The sequence below is a fragment of the Leptinotarsa decemlineata genome, unplaced genomic scaffold, assembly GCF_025532065.1.
Source record: "Leptinotarsa decemlineata unplaced genomic scaffold, Ldec_3_MD MMD2_P_RNA_scaffold_2, whole genome shotgun sequence".
Classification (NCBI taxonomy): Eukaryota; Metazoa; Arthropoda; class Insecta; order Coleoptera; family Chrysomelidae; genus Leptinotarsa; species Leptinotarsa decemlineata.
In genome coordinates, this window is record NW_027412529.1 from 20056191 (window position 1) to 20073291 (window position 17101).

The window sequence follows — 17101 nt, forward strand, 5'->3', positions numbered from 1 at the left end:
TTTTCGGAATGTAATCTGATGACACGGAATATGCAGCAAAATAGGCATCCGCCGAGAGCTACCTTTCACAAAAAAATGTTCTTCAATTAGATAATTTCAACAGTTGTTTTCACACCAAGTTGACAACAATAACAACAAAAATGGCGTCTGTCAAATTGGATCATCAGATCTGTGGTTGGGTATTGAAAACCAATACACTTGACAACTCCGCTCTAGACACGATCAATTTTATTGGTCAACAGACACGCGGCCAGTTCAAATTCTTGCTTTTCGAATTATTCTTTTTTCTGAAAATATAAAGAGATCTTGAGACCGATTAGGCTTGATAAGTATAATACACCCCTAACTCGATCAGTCTATAAGCAAACCAGTATCATTTTCCATAGCATGAAACAAGCCCATTCTCCTTCGCATATATTCGAAATCTCTTGACACCTTTCTATTCAATAGAGGCTTGAACTTCTGACATGATGTACTAGTGATGAATTTTTATTACCATTACTATTATTTTCATTGCTATTAGGAATAGCAGATACTCTAGAAAGAGGAGTAATATATGTGTCCAGCTCTTCTGTGAGATCTGAAATAACCAATTTATTGACATTTTGGAACATTGTTCGCCATGCAATGTAAAAGAGATTTTGAATCTCTTTTACGTGAAATTTTCGAAGATAACTTGATTATCTACGGAAATTGCACGTAACCAAAGACAAATACAAAAACAACTATATTGGCAAATATAACTTTGTCCCATGGGTTCCAAATATGAACGTTTCACTACCGCTGTGGAGAATACCGAATCGTTTATCTCAAGGAGTACATGGGTTCTACGGGAGTGATTCAGAGCGTGAAATTGCAAAACCTGTGAATGCAATATTTCACAAAGAGTTCGGCCCTGACATAGTAACAAGTACGTGTACTTATAATCAGTCTCCGAAATTTTTATTTTTACGTCGACATTAAAAGTTAACAAATTTGTGTGAAACATCTATCAGTTCCAAACATAGGACATCGTCTGCATTCCTGTGAGTCTATTGTTATAAGTTTTCAAATATCCTTATGAATATAAGCGAAGCAGGAATCGTAATTGTACTCAAGACCAAATACAAGGCCTTATCAGTGCTCTTGGCGCAAATGTGCAGTGGCGCACTGAGGCTGTTTCGATATTAATCTCTCAATCATGAATGAAGAAACTAATTTGGGCATTTCTGACTACAGCAATTCCCTAAGTACCAGTAACAGACTATTCTCATCCATAGTGAGTCAAATGAACACCATCAAGCACTCTTCTAAAAAACAAGGAATTCTGTTCACTGCCTTCAAAAACCTGAAACTGGAGGACTACCTCATAACTTTAGGAAATGTTGTTCATTCAAGAAATATTTTATTTTTCTCGAGAATTGCCAATAATAGAATCTGTGTATACTTATCAAGTGAAGAAATCGTAGACAAGTTCATGAATAAAAACGAAGGAAAAATCACCATAGATCAAGAAATTCACATCGTCAGAAGACTAATCACACCGAATGAAAAATTACTTATATCCAATGTGTGTCCCACAATTTCCCATGAAGTATTAGCAGATGAACTCCATAAAATAGGACTGACGTTAGTTCCACTTTCCTCAGAAAAGGGACTTCTAATCCGGAATATAAGCACATATTGAGCTTTTGCAAACAAACCTTCATTTCTCCAATTAATCACTCAACAATTCCTCAGTCCGTTATCATCACATACGATCAAACTCCCTACCGTATTTACCTATCCATTGACAAGTTATGTTTCAAATGTAAGCAAGAGGGGCATTTGGCAACACAATGTCAAATCGTCACCACTACCGATCAGAATATCACACAAAACCTCACACGAGATGATGACGTAATGACAGCTTCGTCTTCAACACACGAAATTACCACCCCAGAACCGATTACAACTGATGAAAAAGTGTATTTTGTCAAACCCATTGTAGAACACCAAAATAAAAAAGTTAGAATGAGTACAGGCGAGAAGCAACCGATAGAAAAACTACTAGGTCCCATCAAACCGATGTTTGAAGACCAATCCTAGCAATATGTATTGACCTATGAAGAAATGAAGAACTTTTTTGAAAACATCCATGGCTCTGCTGACTCGCTGAGCGTTGCAAAACAATACACATCAGATATTACCGGCCTCCTAAATCAGTTACATAATATTTACCCTCTTCTAACTGAACGAAAAATTAAAACAAGATGCACAAAAGAATAGAATAAAGAAACAATTACAATCTGAGCTAATAAGTGACATAGAGGACAGCAACACATCCCAAGAAACCTTTTGAACATCAAAAACCGTAAATTCAATTCAATAATACAATGGAATCTTAATGGGTATTATACCCAAATAGAAATGTTGAAAATTATTCTATGAAAATATAACCCATCAATTTTATGTTTACAAGAAACTCATTTTCGGAATGATACAGTACACAAATTATCCAACTATACTTGCTACTATAAAAACAGACCTGATAGTCAACACGCCAGCGGCGGAGTAGCCATTTACGTGAGGAATTCTTTGGTAGCACAAGCTATCCTACTGACAACTGACATAGAAGTAGTTGCAGTGTCAATAGACGGACCGGAAAAACTATACATATATGTAATATTTATATACCACCAAACCAGGATCCAGACATTGATGTCATTACAGACCTTTTCAATCAAATCCCCACACCCCGCTTGATATTTGGAGACTTCAATTCACATCAGCATATCTGGGGATCAAAAAGAACCACAACAAAGGGAAAGAAAATTGAAACCATCATGAATAATTTGAACCTCAATTTGCTGAATGAAGGGTGGAATACTCGCTTCAATATAAGCAATGGCGAATCATCAGCTATTGACCTTTCAATTTGCGAGGCAATATTGTCCATGTCGCTTGAATGGGATGTTCTTAACGAGTTATATGGTAGCGATCACTATCATATCACATCCATTGTCCACACCTTCTTCAAAATGGTCCTTCAATAACGCAGACTGGGCCCAATTTAGTACAACCCTTGAATCACGAATATCAGGCTTGGAAGAAAATGAATTGTTTTCGCTTGGCATAGATGAAATGATCAAACAATTCTCACAGATCATAACTGACATAGCAGAAATATGCAATGGAAAAACTGGAACTATCCGAAATAATCCCACACCACCTTGGTGGAATTTCGAGTGCAACCAAGCTATCAAGCAGACCAAGAAAGCATTTACCTATAAAAGACACAGAACGCCTCAAAACCAAATAGAATTCAAAAGACAGAGAGCAAGATCTAGGTATATCATGAAAAAAAGCAGACTCAAGTCATGGAAAAAATTTGTGTCTGGTATCAATAATACAACCCCTATAGGAGATGTCTGGAATATGATCAAGAAAGTTTCAGGAAAATATATTCACAATCACATAAGTAACTTAAATAACATAAACGACACAATTTCAACCTCACCACAAGATATTGCAGAGGTACTAGCATCAACCTATAACCAGCACTCAAGTGACAATAATTATACCTCTGCCTTCATTACTGAAAAAAAGGAATGACGAAAAAACAGACATAACATATCAAAATATGGAACATGATTTACTGAACTGCTCAATTACACTCAATGAACTCCTCGATTGCCTCAGTTGTACTAAGAACTCATCTCCTGGACCTGATGACATTCCTATAATATTCATACGTATGTTACCAGAAAACGCTACTGATATTCTTTTGAGGATATACAATCGCATCTGGAATGAACACGTATTCCCTCAGAGATGGGCAGAATCAGTGATAATACCCATATATAAAATAGGTAAACCCAAATCATCACTGGAAGGATATAGACCGATTTCTATTGGTTGTGCGATGATGCTAGCATCAGCAAACTATTCGACATCACAAGAGCATATGATACTGTATGGCGGTACTCAATCCTAGACACCCTACAGAAGTGGTCATTTGGAGGAAACATTATGCGTTTCATTGCAAACTTCCTAAAAATCCGCGAATTCCGTGTCAGAGCCAATGGGGCGTTGTCTTCCTCCAAAATTCAGGAGAATGGGATTCCACAGGGTTCTTCACTAAGTGTCACTTTATTTCTTATAGCCATGTACAATATTACTGACAAATGTTCAAAACCTCTCAAAGCAAGACTCAATACTCTCAATACATAACAATCTACAGAGATTCATGATCAATCTAGAGGAATGGTCGTCATCTTCAGGCCATCGAATATCACTTGAAAAGAGAAAATGTGTACACTTATCGAAAAGACCTAAAAAACACCCACCTCAACTGATGATGTTTGGAGAATATATTGAGTACGTAGAAAGCATTAAATTTTTGGGACTGATATTCGACCATAGACTCGACTGGAAATCTCACATCCAACATTTAAAAAAATCCTGTCAGAACGGTCTGAACCTTATGAATACAATCGCCTCAAGAAACTGGGGATCGGACTCCGCTACACTCATGCTTATCTATAAATCTTCAATGCTTTCAAAATTGGATCACGGATCTATAGTGTATAACTCTTCCAAGAAATCGGTAGTGAAAAATCTCGATGTAATCAGCAACAACGCCATTAGAATTGCACTCGGAGTTCACTGCACAAGTCCAACTACCAGCATTCACTGCGAAGCGAGTGAGTCATCAATATCCTCAAGGAGGCAATTGTTAACTCTAACATACGCCTCCTCTATATTATCATTTCCGCAAAAACCTGTCCACCATAACGTAATTGCGAATAGATTTCGAATTGTCTTTGAAAAGAAGAAGAGGGCCAAGATTCCCTTTTATGAGAGACTGAACCGGTATTTATCTAGTTAACATCTCCAGAGACCTACCACCCTGGAGGATCCCCAAAATCAAAATTGACCATACTCTTTCACAATATGATAAAAGTCAGATGAACCACGGAATGATCAATGCAGAATTTCATCATCTTCTAGAAAAATATGCAGACTTCAATTTCCTCTGCACAGATGCATCCAAGACCATAGACGGAGTCGGATCAGCTTTCACTATCGCAGGTTTTCAAGCTTTGTACAAACTACCAAGAGAGAGCACGGTATTCACTGGAGAAACATACGCTATATGGAAAGACTTGAAGTAAATAAATATTAAAAAAATATAACATATTAAAACAAATATAACATATTAAAAAACTATAAAAAATAGTGAAAATCATACAATAAACTGTATTGATTGGTTTTTTAATATGGATTTTCATCAAGTATCGGCCAGTTCTATTCAATAATAGAAGATGTCTCAGTTTTTCTATGGAGCCTCGATTATCGCATAAATGCACCATTGCCTATCCTCGTGAGTATACTAACCCTCTGTGTTATATCACGTAACGAGCAACCAGCTTCAATTATTCCTGATTCTGAAAATAATACTCTCTCATTTCATATTCTCTCCAGGTGTGTCTTACTCCCAAATCGTTAATTCTTCTAGACCGACTCCATTCCACCACTGCAAGTCCGTATGCTGAATTGTATCTTACTTCAGATGAGTTGGTCTTTGATACTTGATATTTTCACTCACAAACTATACGCAGTTCCAAAAGGAAAACTTCTGCGAATGTGTAACAATCCGTCTATATTAAACACGTTTGTGAGTGGTTTTTCTCATCGTACATCAACAATATGTTTTATAATTCAAATGTTTTCACGGCTCAACGTATTCAACTTCACTTCTCATTAGAACCCATCACATTTATTTGAATATGAATATATACTTGCTCTAAATTTCTATCTGTTTTTTCAACTCAGCACGTCTAACATATATATGATAAGAATCCAAATATATGTTGTACCCATATCAAAATAAGCTACATTGAACAACTCATTTGTTTATTTCAGATAGCCTTAGAGAATCCGCTAGCAGGAATACAATTTGGTCCAGTCATAGAACCATATCACAATGGCGCTTTCTTTTACAACTATAGTGAGAAAGGTTTATCTGAAGGTTATTTCGATCATGTTCCTACAATAATAGGAGTGAACTCGAATGAAGGAGCTGCAACAGGATCGATACCAGGTGAAACAATGATTTTTACTCGTTCTATTATTCGTGTTATAATATTTTTCATCTTTTTGAGTTAGTAGATCGTTATCCTATCAATCAATAGTCTATATAATTCATTTACAGGAAGTTAAAAAGGTAAAGTACCACATATTCCTTGAAAGATTCAAGAAATGAAACTGCCAAACTTGATATCAAACTAATATTATATAAACATTGACCTAGCAGTAAAATCTTTCATTCCTCCTGAATATAAATATGCAAGTACATCGATGTGATTTTCTCACTATTGGTGTTTGAATTTGGGACTTAGTACTTCGTAACTCCCATATTAGATTTTTTGAAGTATATACTTTTCGGAAGGATAAATAAATCATTCACATTTTTTTCGATCTATAAGTGTTCATTCCGAAGGCAACAAACGATTGCTTTGAACCACCTGACAGTGAAACAGTCTATTTTTGAACTCATCTGCAACATTCTGAAATTCTAACATTTCAGAATGTTTTTGGGGTAATACTAGAACCCAGGTTGTGTAACATAAACTCTCGATTTATTATAGCCGCGAAGAAAAGTTTCGGAAGGAGTAAAATCTAGTGAACGAGCAGGCCATTCCAGTGGGCCGCGTTCGCCAATCCACTTGGCTGGGTATGTCTGATCCAACCAAATCCCAACAAAACCAAAAAAAGGGTGGGAACGCACCATTATGTTGAAAAACAACTGGATTTTTGAAATCATGTTCATTGTCGGCAACATATCTTGAATCCGTCAGTGAAAGAATTTTTGGAAAATTTTAAAGTATAAATTGCCAGTCAGATTCTCCCTACAATATGTCTGTTCAGGAGTTTGGATGTGACCTTCTCGAAAACTATATGGGTTTATTTTCTGAAAGAATGTTTTTGCGGAGGACACAATATTTCTTACTGATGTTTTGGTATTGAACCTTCCACAATCTGAAAAAACAAAGAGAATCTGTTGAAGAGTAATGACGGGCAAACTGAAAGTTCATTTCGAAAAGTCATTACGTAATATAAACCACTGAGGAATCAAATTATTTAGCAACCTGTCGTTTTCATAAATTTCAAAAACTCACTTGAAAAAAATAAGTTTTTCATACTTAGCTTTCTTGAATGTTAGACGTTTCGGAAAAAATCTTTTTTGCAAAACCCAAAATTCACTTTGAAACTTTCATCACAATTTTGAAAAGCTGTATTTCTTTTAACATACGTTTTACTGTCAGGAGCTACAAAGCAAATAAAATGAAATAAATAATAACAAAATTGAATTAAGAGATTTTCTATTCATACAACTTTGTTCATATTTCAGATTGAGAAATGTAGGTTTATATCTGACCGATATCAAACATTTTGGCGGTTGACATCTCCGTTTGAGAAAAAAATTACATTCGTCACTGAATCAAATGCTCACGTTCTATTTCTATAAGAATATTTTTGTGTTTGGATAAAGTCCTAATTTGTTTTCGTATTCATGGGAGTCCATTATAACTGTTGCATTACTATTATCTGCGGGAAGAATTTCAATACTACTGTCAGATCTGAGATAGTTGGGTTCAATATTTTGAAATTCTTCAAAATTACTTTTGATTCGATATGATCGAGAAAAAACGGTTTTGCGATCTGATTTGATATCACCAGCAATTTCTGTAGGTGAATTATGAGCTATGGATTCTATAACGGTAATTAGATCTAAAGTTGGAACTATTTTTGGGGCAACTGCCAAATTCAATTCTTTCAGTAATTCAAGTTTTTTCTTCATATTTATTCCTCTGAAAGATAATTTTCCAGCGTTTTTCCGTGCATGCATCCATGAATGCAATCATAGATGTAATTATGATCAGACGGAAGAAGATGTTGAATCATATATTATTCTCAACTAATAATTTAATTTCCAAATACTATTATATTGTGACGATGAAACTGTATTCTTTCTCTGACCAATACATGACCAGTTATTTCCAAAATTCCTCTACATTGTGAACCATTATGAGTAATTGTCAATCGGAGGTTCCTAAAAATTATTTTATTATCTCTACATCTACAAAAAAAATTCAAACTATTGCGAGAGTTCAACAGTTTTTGATACAGATTTTCTAAGATTTTAAAGTCCCCAACACATTATGGCCCATAACGTGAAAAACATTTTTTTGTGGAGAACTCAATATTTCCTACTTTTTTTGGGTTTACAAACTTTCATAATCTGAAAAATGAACAAAGATAAATCTATAGAGAATCTGCTGAAGTATATTAAAGTGCAAACTGGAAAGTTCATCCCAAAAAGACTATATTCATGTTACTTGCAAGTATAAATGAATATTTTGATTTATTAGATCAACATACTGTTATTTGAATATTCATAGATAAGAAGCATTGACTTCCAATTCAGTACAACTTAATTTTGAATTTTTCCAGAAATGAGTGTTCTAAAATCCTGAAAAATAATCGTTATTGTAATGTTCTTGATGTCCAAGTTTGCGAATTCTTAAAGAAACTTGCTCCTGGTTTCAGACGCTGAAATTTCAAAGTTGAATCACATCATATTCTCAACATGAATAACTCTACTCCACGTATATCTCCTTAAGTTTTCAGATTCACTCTCAGCTTCTGCTGATGTTTTTAGCTTCGCTCCTTTTTTTTCGGTAATAACGAATGAATACATGATCTATAACATAAAATTTTATTTTCAGCACTGATTCGATTGTATTTATTGAAATATGACATACAGTTTGAGCTTCTTGCCCCAGAGGATCTCACAAAATATCTTCTGGATCGAAGAATAGCTGCATTGGCTATAAAAACGCGTTACTTCAACATATTTCCGTTGAGCATACAAACTGAGTCCGTTATCAAAGTAAGTAACTTCTGAATTAAAAAAAATCTTTGAGAGCTAGCTCAGGTTCACACCAAGTATGGAAGTTCGATGTAATTATCAAAAGCAAGTGTGATTCACATAAAAATTTACGGAGGCTTTTCTGAAACAAAACTGAGACGCTGTTGAAACATATGTCAACCCAAATGTTCAGAAATTACAAGTTCATTCAAAAATTCCACGCTGATCTTAACATTCAGAAGTAGAGTAAAGACAAAATTTCACTACTTGAGGATGAATTAATTTACCATGACCTCGTTCTCCGACCTTTTATTAGTTTTTAATGAACTGATGTCTACTGGAGGTCCTTGCCGATTGTTGGACGAACTGGAACGAAACCACCCTTATGTCACTCATGATTTCTTCCCAACCTGAAATGAAGTATGGTTTTGATAGTTTGATTAGCAGTTTGGCTTGATTGATTGGATCACGGGGAATCAGACTTTTTCATTCTGTGCAGAATTCAAATTCACTTACTTCAATTTGAAGTAGTGGAATGGAACTTTTCACTATTTTGTTTTTTTCTCTACCTCCACAATAACATTATCACCATGTCACTTATACACACATAGATGGCAGATGGCCTTTCCTCACACTCTCACTTCACTCACTTCAGGGGCGTATAAAATCAATGAAGTAATTCAGAACCATCCATTTGCATTATCAAACCATAGGGAAACAGAGATAATAAAAACTATACAACAAAAAAATGAGAAAAAAAAATCTTGTTCTCACGAAAGCTGATAAATTGACTGCCATCGTTATACTTGCAGGAGAAACATATATTCAGATAATCGAATCAGACATTCATAATAAAAATCTTACTGTCATCAAGAAAGACCCAACGAGAAATAGTCAAAATGAACTTAAAAAATCCTCTCCAGACACTGAACTCATTTTTACTGAAGAAAAAAATTGAAAAATCACCAACCATGAACCCCTCTTGCCCTAATAGGAACATATAAAGAAGAAGAACCCCGTAAGACCAGTACAGCTTGTCAACTATAGGAAGAGCTTTCTGAATTCCGTTATGGTCCCGCCCACTAGATGAGTGTTCGTTAGAAGATTATAGTAGCGAGAGAGAGAGAGAGAGAGAGAGAGAGAAAGAGAGAGAGAGATACTTCTCAAGTCTCTGCTTGGATTTGACAAGTTGTAGTTTCTTTTATAAACAGTCCGGTGAAAGAACTAGGAATGCGTCTTAACAAGTTGTTATTGATAACAATATTAATAACTTCGTCCCACGTCACAGCATTGAAAATTCACTGACTTGAGGTGAGGTTAAGTTAAGTCGAAAGTGAGTGGGTCCGATTATTTTGTATGGTGAGTGGTCCTTCAGGTCAGATGGTAAGAGTTCGACTCTGCTGAACTCTAAAAACCTGATTCGGTCCCCAGCGGGGCAGGCACAAAGTATGTACTCTGCTGTTTCATCGTTTACCAAACAGAGGCAACACGCACTGTCATCCGACAGTCCGAGTCTCTGCATATGATGATTCAAATGACAGTGACTTGTGAGAGGGCATGTTAGACATCGTAGTTCATTCCTACTGTAGAGTCACAACTTTTTGGTATCAAGATTCGAAGGGTAAGTAAACGCCTTGGAGTGAGTCAGCCAGAAGTCCATGAATCTTCTTGCCATCCAGGTGTTCACTCTTTGTTTGGAAAGCCTAAAGCGATGCCAATTAAAATTTCTGGTATGATGAAGATGCTTGCAGCACCCTCCTTTACAAAGGAGTCAGCAGCTTCATTGCCTTCCAAGCCAGTATGGCCAGGAATCCAGACCAGAGACAATCTGTTGAGTCTTTCTATCGAGGATTGTCGTTTTTGGCAATTTCCTACAATTTAAACGTTGCTCGGTAGGAGCCAAGCTATTTTTATTGACTTGTGTATGTGTTTGGATTTTTCAAATCTTTCAGCACACTCAATACCGTGATTTTCCGCTTGAAATACAGTTGTATAGGCAGGTTGCCTATGCAACTGTATTTCAGCGAAAATATAGTTGCATAGGATCTGCGACTGAAAACACCTGCACCAGAACCGGAAGGTGTTTTTGAACCATCTGTGAAGCAATATGCTTCACAGATGCTCTTAATATGTCCTTCTCTCTGAGGATCCAGTCCTCTCTACTCGAGGACACTACTTTATAAGGCAGCTCATAGTTGACAGTTGTAGGCATAATCAGAGGTGATTTCCAGAATGCTGTGACTTTCAATGTCAACCAACAGTCTGTTGAAACTCTGCATTAAATTGATTCGTGCAATTGGCAAATGTCCACAAGTCTATATGTAGTTCATCTAGCCTCTCTCTCCAGAAAAATATGGAGATGAGTTAGATCTAGAAGGATCTCCATGGCCGCTGACGGTGTCGTAATGATGGCACCACTGATGGCTAGACATGCCTGTCCCTGTAAGCAAGAGAGCTTCGCCTGGGCCATTTTCTGTGAAGCCTTCGGCCAACAGACAATTGATCATTGGTCTGACCTGAATACTAAGTTTCAACACAAATCCTTCGACATGTCCATAGAGACAGTATGGCTTAGTGTAAAACTTTGTCCAAGTGAGAGTTTAAAAAAAAATCTGTTTTACCGTTAATCAACTGCCGCCCCCATACGAACGACAACTCTCAGAAGTTGAGAAACTTGTGCGAGCTAAGGACTAACGAGGTCTTACCTTTTAACGTGTGATTCCTAACACGGTTCCAGGTGAGTTTTTCATCAAGGACAATGCCAAGATATTTCACCACTATTCCAAATGGAATGACCTCACCATTTAGAAAAGGTGTTAGATCGTCCAATTTTCTCCTTCTGGTGAAAGAGAGTATTACAGTTTTGCTGAAGTTGACAGACATCTGCTCCCTCAGGCACCAACTGTGAACAAAGTCCATTGTGCTTTGGAGGATATACCAAGCTACCCACTGACTTTAGTGGAAGAAATAAGTAACCAAACTACGCCACATAATCCAATTTCAGTTTCATTCGATGTAAAGAGTGTGTTCTGCAACATATCGTACAACAAATGTAAGCCTCTCATTTTAGATATATTAGATCTGTCCAAAGTAGACCATATCACTTCTTTTGAAATTTCGACAGCTTTCGGTGAATGCCCAAATCAGAATTACTCACAGTTCAACAAGGAATTCAATAAACATAATTCAGGTTTATCAATGGGCTTTAGCAGACATATTTATGAACAGCTACGGCAGCAAAATCCCATGCTTTTACTTATGAAACCAAGACCTAACATTTAATATATTATTCAAAACAATACACACTTCTAGAAACAGTAAACCTAGAGAAGATCCAACGTAAAGAATATTACCTGATGTAACCCAAATACAGGCAAATTCAACTTAAGTACCTGAAGTACCTACACTAAGGCATTTGGACCGCATAAAAGGACAAACAAAAGGTTGACACATTGAGTAGAGCCTTGATGATGATAGCTCGATCAGCTCGATATATATATATATATATATATATATATATATATATATATATATATATATATATATATAAATATGAAAGTTATTGAGTGTCTTGATATAGAAACACAAGTTAATATCGGACATAGCACTCATGAAAGTGGCAAACCATAGACACGTGTTTCGGGCTTTTGGCCCATCATCAGTATGGTGCAGCCAAGTGTAAGGATGGGCAACACTTGGTTACCAAAAGATAGAAATACAAATGCACGGAGCCACCAACAGGAACCAACCGCACATTTGTGGTTTCAGTTGATAGATCTCGTGTTAACAAGAAAACTATCAAAATCACCACGGAGGCTGCTATAGCTACCTGCGTGACATCCGGGTCCAGGAAATTATACAAATATGAAAGTTATTGAGTGTCTTGATATAGAAACACAAGTTAATATCGGACATAGCACTCATGAAAGTGGCAAACCATAGACACGTGTTTCGGGCTTTTGGCCCATCATCAGTATGGTGCAGCCAAGTGTAAGGATGGGCAACACTTGGTTACCAAAAGATAGAAATACAAATGCACGGAACCACCAACAGGAACACGAGATCTATCAACTGAAACCACAAATGTGCGGTTGGTTCCTGTTGGTGGCTCAGTGCATTTGTATTTCTATCTTTTGGTAACCAAGTGTTGCCCATCCTTACACTTGGCTACACCATACTGATGATGGGCCAAAAGCCCGAAACACGTGTCTATGGTTTGCCACTTTCATGAGTGCTATGTCCGATATTAACTTGTGTTTCTATATCAAGACACTCAATAACTTTCATATTTGTATAATTTCCTGGACCCGGATGTCACGCAGGTAGCTATAGCAGCCTCCGTGGTGATTTTGATAGTTTTCTTGTGAACACGAGATCTATCAACTGAAACCACAAATGTGCGGTTGGTTCCTGTTGGTGGCTCCGTGCATTTGTATTTCTATCTTTTGGTAACCAAGTGTTGCCCATCCTTACACTTGGCTGCACCATACTGATGATGGGCCAAAAGCCCGAAACACGTGTCTATGGTTTGCCACTTTCATGAGTGCTATGTCCGATATGCTATGTTTATATATATATATATATATATATATATATATATATATATATATATATATATATATATATATATATATATATATATATATATATATATATATATATATATATATATATATACATATATATAATATATATACAATATATACAATGTATACATATACAGGGTGTCCTTGGACTTCCTCTTTTCCTCTCGGGAATGTATAGATGGGGTCAAAATATCACCAGTACTTCATATAACTTTTTCTCCTAAAATCCTTCGTTACCAAGTAACGGGCCCTCGAATTTACAAAATGAAAAATGTTTTTCTTTGATAACTTTTCAAGTGAATATTCAAAATCATTCAAATTTTGGTAATTGACTAAACAAATGAATTCCTTCGATGAGCTTTCATGCAGGAGTCAGTTGTTTTGCTACAAAGTCAGGAACGGACTACCCCCGATGGTCCACACCCCAAAACTTTGAAATGACAGATATTTTTCAATATTTTTCAACAAATTAAGGTTACTTGGACAATTTAATGAATAAAAGTACTCGTGTGGAAAGTCGATCGGAGCAACGAGTCTTGATAAAAATGTAGTTTCACTCGACGACATCAAACCCGCTCGTCCACCATTATTTGAAATGAATAATTATCAAAGCAGAAATAATAATGATAACGTTAATTCAACAACATTTATCCTGAGATGTCTACCATTATTCGAAAATATTAGTTTTTAAGGAAAATGGAAATGATAGGTAAAATGTTCATAACGAATTTTTATAATGCAAACACGTTTAACTAACGAAACTCAAGAGCCTCAAGAGCAAACAGAAATGAAAAATCCGCTACAGAAACTGCTCGATATGACCACCTTCTCTCTCTATACATTTTCTTAGTCTGCGAAGACACCCTCTCTGTACTTGAAATAGCATTCCAGGGTCGTTTCGTATGGCTTCACAATGTAATGTTATTCTATTCAACAATGCATCTCTTGTGTGAATAGGTGTAGCGTAAACAAGGCTTTTTAGATGCCCCCACAGAAAGAAATCCAATAAATTTGAATCCGGAGACCGCGATGGCCATGAATATGGCCCACCTCTACCAATCCATCTATTGTGGAAAATATGGATCAGATGGTCACGCACAATAAAATTAAAATGAGGAGGAGCGCCATCATGCATAAACCACATATCTCTTCGGGTTTGCAATGGAACATGTTCCAAAAGTCCATTCAAATCGTTCTGAATGAACTCCAAATAACGTTCTTCATTCAATCGGTCCTGTAGAACGAATGGTCCTATAAGATGGTTTCCTATGATACCAGCCCAAACATTCACGTTGAATTTCCGTTGGTGTTCGGTTTGCAATATCCCATGGGGATTTTCTTCGGCCCATATATGGAGATTATGAGAGTTGATAACTCCATCTCTACTGAAACCTGCTTCATCAGTGAATAAAACTCGATTAATAAAAGTCATATCCTCTCTTTGCCTATCCATGAACCAATTGGCATATTCCAGTCGTGCTGGAAAATCTTGAGGTGTCATGGCATGTACCTTCTGGATGTGAAATGGGTGGAGCAGTTGTTCCCTAATTATTCTATGAATAGTGGACTTGGAAGTATGGAACTGTTCTGATAGATTTCTGATGCTCATTGAAGGATCATCAGCGACGGCTTCCAAAATATTTTCCTCCAATACAATGGTACGTACAGTCCTAGGAGCGCCCTCACCACCTCGTTTTGGCAAAACTGTACCTACAATAATATCGAAATAAAACAACGTGCTCAAATTAATTATCAATTATTACATACCTGTCTCCCTCAAGCTGCGATCGACACGCTCGAATGTTTCTCTTGACGGTACCGTTCGATTGGGAAAATGCTCGGAATACAGACGACGAGCTTCTGCAGCATTACAAAATGCTCGTCCATAAAATACATGCATATCTGCATACTCATTGAATGTGAACTGTTCGACCATATCAAAAAAATTCAAAATATCCTATAGAATATTGACAATACAATGATAGTCATATGACAACGCACCACTCAACAAAACAAAATCGCATTCCAGTTTCTCATTTTTTATGAAAACTTTCTAAAAGGTTTTTTTGTCAACATCTGTGAAAGAAATGGAACAAATTATTCCCTGGATATTTTTCACCTGATCATGTGCAGCCGTTTTTGTAGTTCATTCGTTTGCTTTTTATTAGTATAGTAAATATTTTTTCCGATGTGCGTTTTTTCAGCTAAATTTAGATTCGTGTTAAAGAATTTCTCCCATAAAATTATAATTATCAGTGAAACTCCTCAACAGTTTAGCTGTGAAGAAGAATTTGAAACATTCGAATGTTGAGTTTCATGAGATTCAGATAACTGATCAACACGAAACGTGATTATTCCACACGTATTATGTACATACAAAATATGGAATGAATTCGATATTTCATAGTAGAGTAGCTTGTTAGTTTAAAAACACCACGAATCTACAGAACTTGATATTTTTTTTAAAAAAATATCTGCTATCACAATTGTGACTTAAACTTCCATATAGGTACTGTACTTTTTGTTTACGACTTCATTTTAGCATACTTTGTATTATTCCTGTTATAAATGTTGTTGAATTAACGTTATCATTATTATTTTTGCTTTGATAATTATTCATTTCAAATAATGGTGGACGAGCGGGTTTGATGTCGTCGAGTAGAACTACATTTTTATCAAGACTCGTTGCTCCGATCGACTTTCCACACGAGTACTTTTATTCATAAAATTGTCCAAGTAACCTTATTTTGTTGAAAAATATTGAAAAATATCTGTCATTTCAAAGTTTTGGGGTGTGGACCATCGGGGGTAGTCCGTTCCTGACTTTGTAGCAAAACAAGTGACTCCTGCATGAAAGCTCATCGACGGAATTCATTTGTTTAGTCAATTACCAAAATTTGGATCATTTTGAATATTCACTTGAAAAGTTATCAAAGAAAAACCTTTTTCATTTTGTAACTTCGAGGGCCCGTAACTTGGTTACGAAGACTTTTAGGAAAAAAAGTTATATGAAGTACTGGTGATATTTTGACCCCATCTATACATTCCCGAGAGGAAAAGAGGAAGTCCAGGGACACCCTGTATATGTATACATGTGTGTCCACTATACGCACGGAGTCAACAACAGAAGCGAACCGCACATTTTTGATTCCAGTTAAAAGACCTAGAATTCCCAGGCTACATCTAACATGACCACGTAGGCAGCTATAGCTACCTGTGTGACATCCGGGTCCAGGATATAAATACAAATAGAGATTTTGTCGAGTGTGTATGTGTTGTTTCCTGCTTTCGGCAAACAAGTGTTGCTCATTTTCATACTTGGCTGCACCGCGCCGATGAGGCCCATAGCCAGAAACACGTGTCCGCGGTTTGCCCCCCTTTTTTGGAGTGTTGTGTCCACGAATTGTTTCATTTTTGATTTGTATCTTGCACACTAGATAATATCTCTATTTATATATATATATATATATATATATATATATATATATATATATATATATATATATATATATATATATATATATATATATATATATATTGCCAAAACGACAATCCTCGATAGAAAGACTCAACAGATTGTCTCTGGTCTAGATTCCTGGCCATACTGGCTTGGAAGGCA

General features: G+C 36.2%; 1 protein-coding gene across 3 annotated transcripts in view; it reads left to right on the plus strand.

Moving 5' to 3' along the window:
* LOC111505742 (juvenile hormone esterase) overlaps positions 1-17101 on the plus strand; it is a 61671-nt gene that overhangs the window by 33148 nt on the left and 11422 nt on the right. For all 3 annotated transcript variants that reach the window (XM_074185166.1, XM_074185158.1, XM_074185176.1), the window contains exons 6-7: positions 5887-6064; positions 8754-8917. In XM_074185166.1, the coding sequence (XP_074041267.1) occupies positions 5887-6064; positions 8754-8917 (342 nt within the window). The remainder of the gene's footprint in view (positions 1-5886; positions 6065-8753; positions 8918-17101) is intronic.